At 37.3% G+C, this 18,216-nt stretch overlaps 1 protein-coding gene across 1 annotated transcript in view; it reads right to left on the bottom strand.

The window, feature by feature from the left end:
- Positions 1-1,128: 1,128 nt before the first annotated feature.
- Positions 1,129-18,216, bottom strand: part of LOC139743710 (glycerol kinase-like) — a 31,244-nt gene continuing 14,156 nt past the window's right edge. Inside the window, exons 5-16 of the mRNA XM_071654168.1 lie at positions 17,913-18,050; positions 17,072-17,181; positions 16,444-16,546; positions 14,792-14,859; positions 12,289-12,412; positions 11,613-11,691; positions 10,562-10,658; positions 7,671-7,755; positions 6,236-6,356; positions 4,603-4,734; positions 3,392-3,488; positions 1,129-1,349 (exon numbers count right to left, since the gene is read on the bottom strand). Coding sequence (XP_071510269.1) covers positions 1,250-1,349; positions 3,392-3,488; positions 4,603-4,734; positions 6,236-6,356; positions 7,671-7,755; positions 10,562-10,658; positions 11,613-11,691; positions 12,289-12,412; positions 14,792-14,859; positions 16,444-16,546; positions 17,072-17,181; positions 17,913-18,050 — 1,254 coding nt within the window. The 3' untranslated portion in view covers positions 1,129-1,249. The remainder of the gene's footprint in view (positions 1,350-3,391; positions 3,489-4,602; positions 4,735-6,235; positions 6,357-7,670; positions 7,756-10,561; positions 10,659-11,612; positions 11,692-12,288; positions 12,413-14,791; positions 14,860-16,443; positions 16,547-17,071; positions 17,182-17,912; positions 18,051-18,216) is intronic.

Below are 18,216 nucleotides of genomic sequence, written 5' to 3'. Positions count from 1 at the left end.
TGAAATATCTTATTTACATGATATTTGTGCAACGAACTTCCTGACAGAAATCTCTATGTAACTTCAATGAATTTGTACTTCACTCTAGCACACGCTGGAAATATCACACGATCAATATTTCACTACCGTACACAGGTTACACGAGGCTAAATCTCAACAATTCACTATTAAATATTTCAGAAATTCATCATTATGTCACTACAAGTGCTAGAGCAATCAATGCAATTTGAATATTCAGAAATGGCAACAACATGACATGATAGCTTTAAACAAAAGAAAATGACAAAACATTTCACTAATATCAGAGTTGATCTCAAGTTCACTTTACAGGAGAATTTATCTTAAATTCATTTTTGAATATGCAAGAAATATCAGACTATGGATAATTCTCTTTATACTTTCATTGTATTATTCCACTACTATGACATCATAAGCAGTGCTAGTCTTCTTAGCCAGCAAAGATATACAACTAGTTATGAACAACTTATGGCAGTGAAAACACTTGGAGAAAGTAGAAATATGAATCTAGGACAGCTTGGTGTGTTGTAATGTGACATGGCATGACGGGCATGATATGATTTGATGAGAAATGATATGATTTAAAGAAAAATCATTCCAATGTGGTATGAGGATTGAGGTAGAACAGATACTAATCTGATCAAAGACACATAAAGAGGTGCATTCACATCTACCACTGCCCTTACATCTGATATTTAGCCTTCATCAAACTTTGAATTGATCATTTCTGCATCTCTCTAATAACACTGTTTACCAGAACTCTCACAAGTTTTCACTATTCAACTCCAATTACACCCACAACATAATAGCTCTCCTATCTAGACCGAGAAAAACAGTGTGCTAAAAAAAAAGTACACAACTCAATGTTTGGTGTAATTTTCACTCCTCTGTTGTTGCTATGACAACATGAGTTGACATCAGGGTTAAGACCAATGCAGAGATCTCCAGTCCTTAAAGAGTATAAGAAAAAAAAAGAATTCAACCCGATGAGGACGAGCTAATTTTGCTATCAAAGGCATTTCCCATTGACACCTGCCCGGGTATACTCATCAAGTATACTTAAGACTACCTAACTACAAGTAGTCTTCAATGGGTTCAGAATTGCTTTTGTGCATCGACATGTCTTCATCATCGACTTGAAGCCTCGTCATTAGCAAGGACAATTCGTCTAAGATTGCACTTAATTTGTCGATGTGAATAGGGCCCATTTTAAACAGATAATGCAGGTGTGTTAGATGATCCTTCTCATAACATAGGCAAGCATGGCAGTGAGAGCAGTGGCAGCAGAAATGGCAGCTAGTGACCTTGGGTTCATGAGAGCTGGGAGGGCGTCTCTTAGGCTGCATGTGACTGGTTGAGATGGAGGCAGAAAGGAGAGAATTGACCAATAGGAGAGGAGGTTAGAAGTTGTGCACGGCGGTAGTCAGTCAGTGAGAACAATAAGAATGAGCTGAAAGCAGGCGCTGGTATTAATAAAGTATACTGCAAGCTATGGATGATTATGAAAATATGCCCTTGATTACACGGGTAACACTTAATAAGATTGGCAGTTTGCAGAGGTCTACTGGTTCAGTTACCAGTCTTGCATTTTATAGAATGAAATATAACAAGACAAATATCAAACGATTACAATTTCACTTCATGTAACAACTATGGAACACTTCAAATTTCAGAAAGGGTATTCACATAGTTGGGGCAAATAAAAAAAAAAAAGTGGAATTTAAAATCTATTGTAATAAAATCATGGCAAGTAGGTGTGTGATGAAGGTGAGGCACGTAATGAAATCATCCCACACAAAAAGCTTTCATCATGATTGTACAAACATATTAATGAATGTGCCTGACATTAAAACTAATCAGAGTTTTGCTGAAGAGTCTTGTGTCCAATCTCAATTTTCCATGTCCTCATTCCATGTGACTGGTATGATCCATGAAGGTCACAGTAAATGAAACCAAAAAGTTTTATTTCAAACAGGATTACGATTTATGAGAAATGGTGTATCTTTCAAATGTCCTCAACCTGCCTCATCAAAACTGTTGATGGAAATTCTGAGAAGTCACAGACACAAATCAACTCAAAGACATAAATCAACTCCATGAAAGTAAAGGATATCAATCAACTCCATGAAAGTAAAAGATATAAATCAACTCCATGCACTTTGTTTGCTATTATTGGCAAGAAATTCTTCAATATAGATTATATTTCACTTTTGCACTCCTTCCCACTTTCACAAAGTGTTCAGATGACATTTGGTATTGGATATCAGAATGATGCCAAATTAAAATACAATCTACCAGCACCGTTGGCATAAAAATCTAAAAATGGGGGGGGGGGGGATTCCATTCAATTTCTTCAACAGTCACTTCACTTCCTTGTTTAAATTTTTAGAACAATCACTTTTAAAAATTGAACGGGAAAACTAGAAAATACACAATTGGAAAGGTGATGGTTACAGTTCAGTATAATAATGTAAACTCTAGCATGCATCAAAATGAAGAGAAGAAACAAAAATATGCATTCAATTCAAACTATGTACATCAAAGATATCTTGGTTAATGTTACACGCTGCATTTATGTCAATGCACTCGAGAATGAGGTATTTTGTCTTCTTATAATATCTACACGAACTTTTTCTCTTGAGGCACGATGCAAAACCGACATTTTAAGTTCCATTACAGCTGATTATTCACACTTTACCTATTCTCTGTTCTACTGGAAGCATGTTTTACTCGAGAAGAAAACTAACTTGAGTTATCTTTTTAGAAATCTGTTTGATAACATTTTCCTTGAAAGTGACCTCTCAAGAGGATTGTCTGGTACGCTATGATTTCACACAACAGAAAATACTGAAGGCAAAGACCAAAACCTTGCACTCATATTGGTACAGTGTGAAAGACATACATAGAGTTTATAAAATAAATACTGCTTGAATATAGGTAGGGAGTTAATATTTTCACGCACACATTGAATGCATTTACTATATGGAGAGGATATCTTCATGGACTGGTTGAATGCATTCCCACAAAGAGTGAATGTATTCGCATAATAAAGGAAGAATGCATTCATGTATGTGACAAACGCAATCATTAATCAATGGGATGACTGTACTCACTAAATGGCAGAGTGCACTCATGTAAGGGATGAATGCACTCACTGTTGGGGCGATTACATTCACAAATGGGATGAATGCACTCACTCATGGAATGAATGCATTTACAAATTGAATGAATGCACTCACTCATGGGATGAATGCATTCACACAAGGGACAAAAGCATTCATATTACATTGTAGAAGGGGACACACACACACACACACATAAACACTGGTGTGTATGAGACGGTTCATGCACTCATTTTGGGGGCCAGTCCAATCATGGTTCACCTTGAGTAGCCGAGCCAACACTGTGGCCCTCCCAGTGCATGGATTTCTGAACGGCAAGCTTCCACTTGGCATAGTGTGCCTCGCGATCTGTCAGAGAACAGAGAATACAGGTATAGTTTTAAATTCTCTTTTAACTATTGAAATGTTAAAGGCATAATTTACCACTTGCAGATGAAACAAACACCCAGCATTAGTGCTTCAAAATAATATTAAAATGCCAGTTAGGGATAGAAACAACAAATGTAAAAATTTGAAGCAGTACCTGTATAATCGAATTGTAAAATACACAAAATGTGAACAATAGTTAGAATAAAAATGCTTTATAGTGATATCTACTTATATTTTAGACTTTATTGAAAAAAAAAATGTATATATATATATATACATGTATATAGTAGGATGTTTCATTGAATTTTTGGATGCTTCAGCATTTTGAGGATATGAATAATTGTATGTTAATGATTGAACTTATGTGATTATGTTCATGATTCTTTTTTTCTTACGAGGAATCCTGCTTTCCCTTTCTTTGTCTTTTTCTCCCATTTCTGCCTCTCTAACCCCCTATCAGTAACTCTGTCTTTCTTCCCTTCCTCACTTCCTCTCAAGTCCATATCCTGGGGGGCATTTCATGAAGGAACTTGTCGGATAAAATGTCCGACAAGTCAATTATATCCGACAAGTTCAGAGAAATCAGCCAATCAGACTAAAGAATTTTTCAAAACTTGTCGGATATAATTGACTTGTCAGATATTTTATCTTACAAGTTCCTTCATGAAATGCCCCCCTGGTTAAATATGATGTGCTTATAATGGCAATGCTTTTTGTAATTTCATAATTCTTTTATCCGTACTGTATATCGTCGCTGGGGCGACAAGACCTCGTATCTGCAAAATGTAAAATGTTCAGGAGAGCCAAAACACAGGGCGGCCAAAGCACTATAGCGAATGGGAAAGCCTTTCCTTTGACATGCTGTGGTGGCTTCATTTTTGAAGTAAGACACTTGGGATTTGGACAGGACATCACTTATCCCATTATTTGACCATTAATTCAAAAAAGTCATTTTCACCAAAATTGCAGATACAAGGTCTTGTCGACGACATGTATTATCTTTTATTGTGACATTCTGCAATTCAGTCATCAACTGCAACATGATCGAATTAAAACCAGTGTTGAATTGAACTGAATCGAATAAGACACAAACCTTCTGCAGCCAGAGCCGGTGTAAAGGAATCCACATTCCCTGCAGTCGCCTCCTCAATCTTCCACACACCTGCTGCATGGCCAGCAGCCATGGCTGCCCCTAGGGCTGTGGTCTCCGGCATGGAGGGACGCACTGGGCAGGGGAGAGAGAATTGACAGGTCAAAGTGCAATCATCAAAATCCGTCAAGATAAGTTTTGCTAGGTGAAAGATGAAATTGGGGAAACAAATTTCACAGTCTGAGCAAGAAAAGGAATGTCAATACAAGACAGCTGAATACCATGGTACTGAATCTGGAGACATTTGTAGGACAGCTAAAGTACCTTATTTTCATTTGTCTCATGTATAAAATGTCATGTTATTCTTTTTCTTCTGCTGTACACAAATGGATTGATAAACACATGGTACAAATGTAAAACACTTTTTCCAACCCCATATGTACTGAAGCACTTTGATAGCTAATTAACCTGTCATGCTTTTTCATCTTCATTCAGTAACCGATCCACTCTTGACCTAGTTGTAGAGTCGCATAGCAATCCCACTCAGACACTGCATTCAGACGATCCCTCGCTTTGCGTGGAATGTCCCGTTTGCCAGGAATTTCCCCGGCAATCCCATCGGGTGAATGCTTGGTGGGACATTCCCCGCTCCCCCGGCAAGCTTGTCAAGTTCGGCAACAAAATTCTTGCGGGGGACTGTAATCGTATAAATTTGCAATCACGCCCCCTGCAGCACCACGTACGGTGACCCAACACACAGCTGAAACCACCAGCTGCGATTTTGTCCCCCTTTCGTCAGGGGATTTCAATGTACGTGTGGACGGTCGACCGTAAAAAAGACACAATCTCTCCAAACTTCCCCCACTTCCCGGGGATCCTCTGAACATAGGGAGAATGGGTAGCAATGTGTCTCAGACCATCTGGAAGCCACGGTGACACAATAGGGATTAGGAGGATTACCAACAGTTTATCTCTATTCACTGACAATCATCAGTTTCCAGGGCCCTGTTTCATAAAGCTGTTTGTAAAGTTACGCATGACTTTACAAACGACTGGAATATGAAGTGTCAATATGTTTGCCGATTTTTTTCCATACAATTTAACAAAGTATGACTGTATATCCATATTTCATCTACATTTATTGAAATTAACAATGATTAGGACCCCCACTTGGATTGCAATATTTAAGTCGTTCAGAAAGTCGTGCGTAACTTTATGAACAGCTTTATGAAACAGGCCTCTGACATCTGTGCAGATAGGCAATGAAAGCACTCTAGTGTGTGCCAATCAGTGTAAAATAAAGTGCAGTAATGTAGACTAGTAGGTTACTAATGGTAATCAAAATAAGACCAGTGCCATCAAGAAATACCAGAAGACTGAAATCTTGGGTTTATTCGTACCCTTTGATTAATCTAGTTCCTCAGACAGGTATATTCCTGACATTGCTATGACCACAAATAAGCAAACCAAACCAAACCAGACCAAACCAAACAAGACAAAGTAAAACATAGTGAGGAATTGAATCCAGAAATTCACACTACCTGGAGAAATATAAAACCAAACTGATAAAAACTTTCTGAGAAACAAAGTCTTGCCCTCCAAAGATCTCCTGGGAGGGGTCAAGATAAAAACCTACCGACTGGGATGTCCAGTATATCGGCCTGGAGCTGCATGAGGAGGTTGTTCATGGTCATCCCACCGTCCACTCGAAGCCTCTCCAATGGGATGCCTGAGTCCTGGTTCATGGCATCTAGAAGCTGAACAGGCAGCAGAAGTAGAAGTAGAAGTAGAAGCAGTAATAGTAGTGACGATGATGATATCATTGATAGCATTGGTATCATCATTATGATATTCTCATCATTGAACATTGCTATCAGAATTATCATCATTTTCATCATATCATTATTAGTATTGTAGTAGTAACAATGAACTACAATGTATGAAGGTAGTGATGATGATAGTAATGGCGGTAATTAATGTAGCAGTATAAGTAACATTAACAGAGATTATAACAATTATATCACAATCAATCTGTAATAATAGTATTATTATTACTACTACTATAACAACTACTTCTACTACTACTGTTATCAGCATCAATCTTATCATTATCATCATCAATGAGAGTTGCCCACGGTAGTAGAAGCATCCAACATATTGGAATGACAGGCTGTGTTCCAAAGCCGTTTGACTTTGGTATTTCTCCTCCTGAAAGAAGGTGTTCAAACAGAAACTTCTGAAACATTTACTTCCACTTGAAATATATCCAAACTGGTGTTAGTGTTAGGTGTACCTCTCTTGTCAGAGTTTACTACCAATGTGATCCTGAGATCATATTAGTGTCAAGTGTTGACAGTCCATTTTTTGTGTGATGTCTAGACTACTGTTAGTGTCCAGTGTACACCTCTCTTGACAGTGTTTACTACCAATGAGATCCTGAGATCATATTAGTGTCAAGTGTTGACAGTTCATTCTATGTGTGATGTCTAAGATAATGTTAGTGTCCATTGTACACCTTTCTTGTAAGTTCTTACTACAAATGTGATTCTGAGATCAGAATAGTGTTAAGTGTTTACAGTGCATGCTATATGTGACATTTAGAATGGTGTTAGTGTCAAGTGTATCTCTCTTGTCAGAGTTTAAACCAATGTGATCCTGTAATCATGTTAGTGTCAAGTGTTGACAGCTCATTCGATGTGTGATGTCTAGAATACAGTTAGTGCCAAGAGTACACCTCTCTTGTCAGTGTTTACTACCAATGTGATCATGAGATCATATTAGTGTCAAGTGTTAACAGTTCATTCTATGTGTTGTATCTAGAATACTGTTGGTGTCAAGTGTACACCTCTCTTGACAGTGTTTACTACCAATGTGATCCTGAGATCATATTTAGTGTCAAGTGTTTACAGTTCATGGTACAATGTACATGTGAGATTTAGAATGGTGTTAGTGTCAAGTGTACCTCTCTTGTCAGTATTTACTACCAATGTGATTCTGAGATCAGAATAGTGTTATGTGTTTACAGTTCATGCTACATGCGAGATTTAGAATGGTGTTAGTGTCAATTGTACCTCTCTTGTCTGGTAGCACACAGCCTCTAGAACTGCCCTGGCAATGTGGGCTTTGGTGCTAAACTGGGTCAGTCCACAGATGGTCCTGTCCATGGGTTTAATACAAGAGGGAAGCCAGTTTGAAAAGGTCTTCACTGAAAAGCTGAATAGCGCCCTCACTTGCTAAATTACATCAGAGTTTACATGCATGCATGCAAATTTCACCAGAGTCCAGAGTGCAATATACTGTAAAAGTGGATATTTTCGCGTGACTAATTTTTCGCGCTCGACCCGCTAAGAAGAGTTTCACATGTTTTTAATCCTGCGGAATCAAGACATGAACTACTGGAAAATATATCCTGCAAAAATATTCGCATACTTTTATTTTTTATTTATTTTTTTTTATTTTAGTTTCTTGTTGCACGAAATGCATGAAAATTTCAACACAGCGAAAATTTCCACTTTTACATCAAACAGAAAGAGTGAATACAAAAAATGTATAATTTACTCTATCAAGAGAAACATGGCAACAATGACACTTTAGAGTATTGTTGAATGATGCATTATATTTGCATTGCTTTGGGGGCTGTTGTGGAAGAAGCAATTTCAACCCAATATATATGATAAATATTTCATATTTCATGTATTTATGTCAGGAAAGTAACTGAGATAAGACATTGACAATTTCGCACTGAGAGAATGAATTAAACTTGTCAATATCGAAATAGTTACAACAACATGGACTAAAATAAACAAATTTTGAATCATAACAAAGCCAAATAATTGATAATCAATTGCAGGTTTTATAGAATATTATGTCCTTATGATGAAATCTAAACAATATCAAAACTTGCAAAACTGTTTCATAAAACACAATCCAAACCATTTTGGGGTAAAAAGATAATCTAAGTACCGCAGTGCTTCAAGGGTTGAAGAGCTCACTGAATACTGTTACATCATGGATGCCGAAAGCTTTTTGTGTCTATAATATAAGCCAGTTTACAGTTCCACTTTGCGCATGAGCAGAAAAAGGTCATTTGTGACCCGCGACAACGGTTTCAGGTAAAAGTCGCAAGAGCAAATTCCCTCCTAGGCGGGGTACAAAGATTTTGACCATTATTTTTGTCGATTTAGGTTTTTTGCAGAAATCGAATCTTTGATATGTTTTCTACATCTACACTAAATTTCATAGCATAAGACTAAGTTTTTCCTATCGAAAATGGAATTTTAAGCACCCTATGTTGGATCGCACTCGTCAGTTTCAAGCTTCTTTCGAACGCCGCGCCAATATCCCCGGTGTTGCTACGGCACAGGGTGTCGCATGCAATTGGCTGGTGCGTCGCATACATTTACATAATTCGGCTTTCGGAGACACCAGTTGCAGCGTTCGGGGAATGCTTTGTCTACGCGTGCACGATTACATGCTCCATTGTTCTTGCTATAGTGGTTTATATACACTCGCTCTGAAGTGCGTGCTCTTCGTTTGGCTTTCTATCCAAACTATTCTAACCCAATTTTCGACAACGGAAGTGAAAGAAAAATCATGTAGCATGACATAATCGTGTGAAAAGAAAACTAAATATTCTCAAATTTTCTACTTGTACAAATGTACATGTAGTAAAAATTATGACAGCAGACTGACTCATTGGAAAGTAGATAAGAGGAAAGGAGCGGTCACATGTGACCAATTATATTCAAATACTACAAGTCAAGATTGCACCAAACTAACGAGTCGTGTTTGTTTGTTTGTTTGTTTTAATTTCATTAGCACCACCGAACAAAGCAACATGCATGGCTTGTAAAAGCAAAACAAACAGGAAGCGTGACCCTTGCCAGCACTAGCACTTTTCTGCCTTCAAAAGGGTCGCCAATGATAAAGACAAATCAACCACAATGAAAATGCGATGTGTAAATGTGTGGATTCGCCACCGCTCCTTACGTTACATACACACAGTCATGTCGTGTGGATGTCATCGCGTAATGCGTGCACCATACACATCATCTTGCGTGCACCATACACATGTACACCATACGTGCAATTATCGTATTCGCCATCTTGAAAGACGTACTGGTAAACAAACCCGAGCGAAACGCATTGTTTTTCGGCTCCATACGCTGAGCTCCGAGGAAGGTGCCCGGGAAATTTGACTCTCTCAGTGAGCCAATCAGAAGGCGATGTGGTTGCTAGAGGCGGGGCTTAACATCGATTGGCACCATCGTACGGATGGGTGATTCTCCCCTCACATCGCCGCTCGGACATTGTCTTTGAGAAAGAGGTGAATCTTCAAAGCCTGTTTTCTTGCAATTTTGTCAGGCTAACAACTTAAAAAGTGCAGTTTATTTCTCTTTCTATGCCCACTTATGGTGCCGAAGAATACAAGTGTTTTATATCAATGCAAAGCTTAGGAAATGGGCAATGTGATTCAGTGAAAAAATGAATTTTCAAAATTCCAGACTTATGCCTGAAACCGTTGTCGCCGGTCACATTTGTACTATCAGGCGTGTCTGTCTTTGAATTCACTTCGATAAGCATCCCTGATGTAATGATTATTCATGTAACCCTTGTAAATGGTGCTCACTAGCACATTATCCACCTGACAGCAAGCCTGGTATTTAGCAATGTTGGTAGAAAGACTTTGTCATGTTTGTTTATGCGTTCAACACAAAACTATGAAATGAATGCCTGCCGAAGTGTCAATTGACAGACCATTCTTGTCACCTGCTCTGTGCAGGTTCATTCTTTGTTTGAACATGACTTCCATAAACTGTGGGCATGCTTATAAATGCATCATGCTGCTTTGAAAACAAGTGAAGCGCCTAACCAACTGAGAAAAAAGAAAGGTCATTTGTACCAATGTGTACATGAGCTAACTACGAACTGGCTTATTGAGCTGTAGACCTGTATGGCTTACCCCCTCGCGTCAGCCTCCCAGTACGGGGCATAAAGACCAGAGAAGGCGGGTACAAAGTAGACTCCTCCGTTGTTGGACACCTCCCTGGCAAGCGATTCTAAGTAGAATGGAGAACATTTCATTTCCTTTCATTTTATTTTTTTTCCATCTCCAACAGAACTTGAAAATACATTTTTCTTTCCATATAAGATATAAGTTGTATGTCAATATTACAAAATATAATAAATGGAATTTATGGATATACAAATAATACGGTGAAAAAGAAAAAACACAAAAACATTCTGAAGTTAAGAAAATGCAGGAGATGGGGAGGAATGCTGAAGAAGCAAATCTTGTAGGGTGCATTCCCCCAAACATATAGTAACACAGTTTAACATCTTATATCATTAATTTTTCTACTCAGCACATCATCCTTAAAGTAACTCACAGCAACAAAAAAAAAAAATGATGGCAGTACCAGAGGCAATAGCACTAGATATTGAACAAGAGATGATTTATTACAATGATATGGAGAACGATGATCATTTAAAATTATATCAATGATATCCAAGATCAAATGACCACCTGACTCAAAGCTCAAATAAAATCTACACCAACAAGAAATCAAATACTCAGTATGGTGCATGGTGACAAAACATTTGCTCCTGCAACAATTGCTCGGGTATTATTTTCCCCAAGGACTTAGGGTTACGGCTGTGACATGGTTTTAGATTTTAGCATAGTTTGATGTGAAGATTAGGATCAGGGTTAGGGTTACGTTTGTGGGTAGGTTTCATGTTTGGCTTGGTAGCATGCAGATATTTCATAGGAGCAACTGTCATAAGAGTAAATGTCATGAAACCATGATGCTTACACGTATAACTACTATTATACCATTAAAAAAAAAAACAGACATTACTGAATTTAACTCAAGATTATAATCATTGCCATAGCTGAAAAAAATGAATATATCTTGGTTATTATTACAGAAAATGTTGTCTATGCAACAGGGTAAAATTACAAGTCAATCTTTACATGAGGGAGAAAAAGCATGAGAATTGCTCGGACTTACCAACTTCTGGTGCAGTTTTGATGATTCCTAAATTGTCCCTCAGCCATCTCACAGCTGCACCTGTTACTGCCACCGAACCCTTGATATATAAATGGACGAGGTTAAAAATTATATGTGAGGTGGAAAAGAAGTAAATTGTACTTGTATGAATTATACTCTTGACTGGCAAATTTTGGTTAAAGGAAACCAAAACCCCCAAAGAAATGTGGATTGAGTGAAAGCAGCAACATTAGACGAACACATCAGTGAAAGTTTGAGAAAAATTGGACAATCGATGCAAAAGTTACTAATTTTCAAATTTTTGGTGTTGAAACTGCTGGATTAGGAGACTACTTGAATTTATGACATCATGTGTGGACAACAAAGATAATAACAGCCCTTGGATTTTGTTGAACACTGTGTTTTATACCATTTCTAGACTTTATGGTGAACATAAAATGCATGCACTGACAAAAAACGAAAAGAAAAAAGATATCTCTCATTAAAGTGTTCTCTAACATCATGCTGTATTGGGGCTAGTGCACACTGGAAACAGAAAATAATTTGACGTCCCTATAATCGACCCTTTTACCTTGGAAATACCTAATTACATTGAAACAGAAATTAATCAATTTGAAATAACCAACATACGCCATATTCTTTTATAAAACATCACTTCACTGTGACAATAACTTACTTCCAATGCATAGATTGTAGGGGCATCCTTGCCAAGCTTGTAGCCCAGAGTAGTCAGAAGTCCATGTTTGGAAAACACTCTCTCCTCCCCTGTGTTGTAGATCAGGAAACAGCCAGTACCATACCTACAAATATTTCAAATAAAAAAAATTATTTATCATTATTATTATTATTATTATTATTATTATTATTATTATTATTATCATTATTATTATTATCATTATTATCATCATCATCATTATTATTATTATCATTATTATCATCATCATCATTATCATCATTATCATTATTATTATCATTGTTATTGTTATCATTACTATTATTATTATCATTATTATTATTATCACCATCATCATCAGCATCATCATCATCATCATCATTATCATAATTATCATCATCAGCAGCAGCAGCAGCATCATCATCATCATCATTATTATCATAATGACCTTGTTGGAATAGAAAGCAGAATCGAGACAACTCGATCAAGAAGCATTTAACAAAGCAAATAAAAAACATATTTATTTATTTGCTAATTATTGCTAATCACCAGTGAGTGTCTTAGAACTTTAGTGTATTGATGCATAAGCAACTACTCATATTTTATTGTCATTGTCATTTTCATTGTCGTCGTCATAATGATCAGTCCAAATATCAGTCAGTGATTGGCAAACTATGATTATGCGATTGTAGCCTGTCTTTACTACTTTAAAGCAAGGAATGTTTGCATGCATTTTAATTTCGCAAATTTCGCGAGAGCCAAGATTTGCAAAATCAAAATGCAATGCACACAAAGTTCTTGTCTACACTATATACGTTGAATGTTAGAGGCAAGCACAAAAAATTTCACGCCGCGAAAAAAGTCGTCGGCTCCAATTCGCGAAAATTTCATGCTGTGAAAATATTTTGTTTTACAGTATTCTCTTGTGGGACGGAAAATGGTGAGTAAATAAATGTAAAATAATACAAATAATAGAATGGAGATATAGTAAGCCACCTGAACATAATCAGGTTTTGAATTATTCTATTTGATGCTAGAAATTGAGCTGCTGCAATCTTCAGGGAAGCGACACGTAATAAGATTGAGTACCCACTATGTACACATGCTGTAAAATAAATGATAATGCAATGAATATAGCTACCATAAAAAAAAAGAAAAAAATGCATTTCAAGGTACATGTCTATCACTCATTACGTATTCTGACTAGCATGTACAATACAACAAATGATGACTTTTGTCTTTTTAAGAATAATATAAAAAATATGCTGAACTCAAGGTTTGAAATGCTATTAATGGGAGGGTGCAAGTCCCTACACTCACAGCAAAACTTTCAGATGAAATAATACTCTATATGTTCTCTTTAATGTGACCATTATGTATATGACAGTCACTCACAATTGTAAGCAAACACAGTGTTAATGGAACATACAGGCAGTAGGCCAAGTATGTGTACTCTTGAGACCCAAGAGAGAACCACAGGTAGATACTGTAATAGACACTGAGGGAAGCTGTTAAGATAATACAGCAAACATAACTCACTACGTTATCTCCGAAGGTCAAACACTGACATGTTTGCATAAAATACTGCCAGCCTCTTTATGAAACCTGACACACACACACACACACACACACACACATACTCATTTTCACACAGCTTCAATGGGGCATTATATAACGCTATGTGTACACAGTCTACTTGTACTCTGCAATAACTTGAACGTGTTTGATATGTTTGATGACAAGGGCAAATGAAAACTTGTCTTGTAAAGACCAACTCCCATTGCTACCTGTTGCCGACATATTATCATCATCAACATCATTAGTACTGTATTTAAGCTGTTATTTTCATGTATTAGGTCAGAGACATTCTCAGCAGATGCTGTTTTCGTGAACTGACACAGACGATATCAAAATTGCATTGGTACCCTGGCGCATGGCAACATTTTTGTGTGTTGTTAAATTCGCAATCCAAATGTGATTCGCGAAATTCATGAAAATTAAACCCTCATGGAAATAACAGCTTATACAGTATTAAAATTCCAATAATCGCTATCATTAGTGTAAGTATTCTTATATGATGTACATACTAGTATTATCATTACTATCATCATTAGTATTACTACTGCTGTTATCAGTAGTAGCAGTAGAAGACAAAGTAGTAGTAGTAGTAGTAGTAGTAGTAGTAGTAGTAGTAGTAGTAGTAGTAGTATAGTAGTAGTAGTAGTAGTATAGTAGTAGTAGTAGTAGTAGTAGTAGTATAGTAGTAGTAGTAGTAGTATAGTAGTAGTAGTAGTAGTATAGTAGTAGTAGTAGTAGTAGTAGTAGTATAGTAGTAGTAGTAGTAGTAGTAGTAGTAGTAGTATAGTAGTAGTAGTAGTAGTAGTAGTAGTAGTAAAAGTACCAGTAGCAGCAACAGCAGAAGTAGTAATAGTAGCAATAGTATTAAAAGTGGAAGTAGTAGGAGTAGTAGTAATATAGTAATAAAATTATTGTTTTGTTTACTCACGTATTCTTCGCCATGCCTTTCTTGAAGCACGACTGACCAACCAATGCTGCATGCTGGTCTCCAAGAATCTATGTAAAGGAGGGTAAAAAATGCATTCAAGCAACATTTTAAGGAGAGACAAGAGAAATTCTCATAATATCAATTTGACAACTGCATTTAAAACAATATACATTTCTACACATGAGATGATACCAGGGAGTTGCTTTGAGCAGGATCACGGTACAAGTTTATGGTCGTAAGATCAAGAGCCGGTGTTGGACATCATCCAGCCTCAAACATTCTTCCATTCCAGTCAAGTGTAAAGTTTGCATCATCTTTCTTTGTGTTTGGAAGTCTGGTTTTATTGGACTAATGTAAAGCCACCTTGTTGAATCTAAGGCTGCGTTTATCTAACTCAGGAGAGAGAATCATGTTTCAAAATGCGTTTTGAATGGCGTTTGCCAAGGTGATTTGAAACTCGATCCTTGGGGTGTCCTGTTTATCTAAACATCGTATAATCACGATTAGAGTGTTGTCACTGCGGAGCTGCTTTGCACCGTTTGACCCCGGAAGGAAAGGTCAACTGAGGCCCGCTTATTTGTAATTGACGGCATGTACACTGGAAGTTGACCATGGCAGCTCGAAGATATAAACATGCTTCAAAACGGCGTTACATTTATCTACTCACAGAAAGGCAGAAAGGGTCTGAAATGCATTTCAAATCGCCCTACGGCATTTCAAATCGACATTTCTAAATGCATTTGAAAACACAGTACTAGCATTTATCTAACTGCTGAAAATGCCTCAAAGGCGTTAAGGATCGTGATTCTGCCTCAGAAAATGTTTAGATAAATGCACCCAAAGAAAGTGGAACTATGGAAAATATGGTTATTTGTCATTGCAGGAATACAGGCTGTCATGCTCTCTTTCTGAACTTGATTGCCCATTTTTTCTCCTTTTTTTTCCTTTTAGCATCACTAGACTGAGTTGAGAGGCTGTTTTGAAGAGGACTTAAGAGAGATTTTTTTTTCTCTTGTTGCCCTTCAACAGGGCTGTCAACATTCATCCACAAAAATCAGTGAGATTCCAAAGAGCAACCAGGGAGATACCTGTGTGTTACATGTGCATGTGTGTGTAATGGTTTTTGTATTTCATAACTCACTTTTCCTACTGCGCCTTGAGCACGTTAGTCATGTGGAATTGGCGCATTACTAGTATAAGTACCCCTGTATCATTATCATTATTACATGTATCTTAATGGGCAAAAATAATTCCTGAATCAGAGAGATTTTTGCATTCTTTGATGTGGATATGGGGAGATATAGTCAAGTTTTCAAGGAGTTTCCTGCAGAGTCAAGAAGACTTGGAAGCTCTGCTTCAATCATGTCACATATCAGGAGAGATACAAGAATGAACGAGAAAAGGAAGAGAAGGAAAAAGGAGAAAAGATAGTAAAAGGGACAAGGTGTCCAGGAACATTAATTCAAAAACCATATATCTCCAAATCCTGTATTGGTAGAGCAAAGAATTCATTTTAACTGTAACTCTTGCCAAGAACCTCACATATTCTGATAACTCAATGGGCCACTTTACACCATTTTTTCCCACTGTTAAGGAATGGAACGGAGGTACAGGACAAGGTCAAAGTCCAGTGGTTCTGACCGTTCACTCACCCCTCCTATGGGCACTCCCTTGAGAGCAGTGTCCACCAAGCTTCCGTAAATCTCAGCCGAGCTCCTGATTTCAGGAAGTATGGTTTTGGGCACCCCAAAGAAGCTGTTAAACAGATAGTATTCACGTTGTAAAATAGTCACATGTACTCGAGCTAAGTTGAAAGATCTGATAGATTCATTAATATCACATGATCGACAGGGGTCAAATGAGAAGGGCTTTCTGTAACTAAGATTCTGTTTTGAGGGAGTTAAAACACTCTTTCACAAATATCACTCCCTTCGAATCATTCAGAAACCATTCCATTGCATCACTGAACACGGCCAAATCAGCAAATCTTTGTGTTGTTTTTTCTTGCATATTATTCTTTCTCAAAATGGATTTTACAGGTGTTGCAGGAAACAGTTTGTGATCATCATTTGTTTTATACTTTAAAAACATTCTGTTTTTCTCTCTGTCTCATACTAATATGGAGGAATATTTGTACACAGAGAATGTAGGCCTATATGATGAGAATATCATTTTGAAGAGTGCAATATTCTCATATTCTAAATAAGACATTTCCTCTTGAGAAACTTGGAATCAAAATGTTCTGTTCACCAGAAACAGAACATAGACTCCTATACTGACCTACAAAGCTCTGTGTCCCACTGAAGAGAAGTAATATTCATCAGCATGGTGCGGCTGGCGTTGGTGACGTCTGTTATGTGAAGACCACCGTTCACTCCTCCCGTCAGATTCTAGAAGATTGAACAGAAATTTAAATGTCCCATTTCACATAAAACGCATTTTCTGTGACTTAAAATAATCACAGAATGCCAGTTGAAATGATTGATGCCATACTACAATGGAAATATACAAGTTGTTAATGTGGTGAAATGCAAAGTGATACTAGACTCTAATATATTCAAATGTTTGAAATCACACACATACATTTTCTTCCTCTATGGCTTGGTTTAAAAAGCAATAGTCTCCTCTCCGGCAGTTAGGATGTTTCCCCACATGAAGTGTGTTATCTGACATTCAGGGATGACAAACTCTAAAGTTCTGACATTCAATCTGATTTTGCACAGATGAATTTAACCTGTTGAAGACTAGTCCCAAGCATACTCAGGCAGGTGTCAATGGGAAATGTGTGTTACACTTTGTATGACAAAATCAGTTCGTCCTCAAAAGGGTTAAAACAAGGGATACAAAATTGAAAAGGCTTGAATATTGCTTAATAAAATCACATTAAATTAAAGCACTTAATCATTCTTCTAGCAATGAATTTATAAATATTCTTGTTACCCACAATCTTATTACCTACCTTATTATCTAAAAATTCATATTCATTTAATATTTGTACGCATGTTCATACATTACACGATGTAACTTCTTAATTAAACACACCCATATTCATATTCATATTCAAATTGAGCACATATTCACACCTGATTACTCATTCAAATATTTCTACAGCATGTCTTACCCACATCACCCAGGAGTCCACGGTGCCAAACATACATCTCCCATCAGTCACAGCAGCGGCCACTTCCTGTACGTTGTCCAGCAGCCATCGCAGCTTGACCGCACTGAAGTAGGTTGAGAGTGGCAGACCGCACAGTGGCTGGACAAGAGAGAGAGAGAGAGAGTTATTCAAAAAGGAGAGAGGAAAAGTGAGAGTTATGAATGAGGAAGGTAATGTTTCCTTCAGGCTAGGATATGTGTTCCCGTGGCAAACCCTCCACTACACTGTGCTGGCAGATGTACACAGGCATAAATTATTGTAAATG

The sequence above is a fragment of the Diadema antillarum genome, unplaced genomic scaffold (genome assembly GCF_040938485.1).
Source record: "Diadema antillarum isolate AM-2024a unplaced genomic scaffold, OU_Dant_1.0 seq00001103_RagTag, whole genome shotgun sequence".
Lineage (NCBI taxonomy): Eukaryota > Metazoa > Echinodermata > Echinoidea > Diadematoida > Diadematidae > Diadema > Diadema antillarum.
The sequence above is the reverse complement of the archived record's forward strand: the minus strand, read 5'-3'. Positions and strand labels throughout refer to the sequence as shown.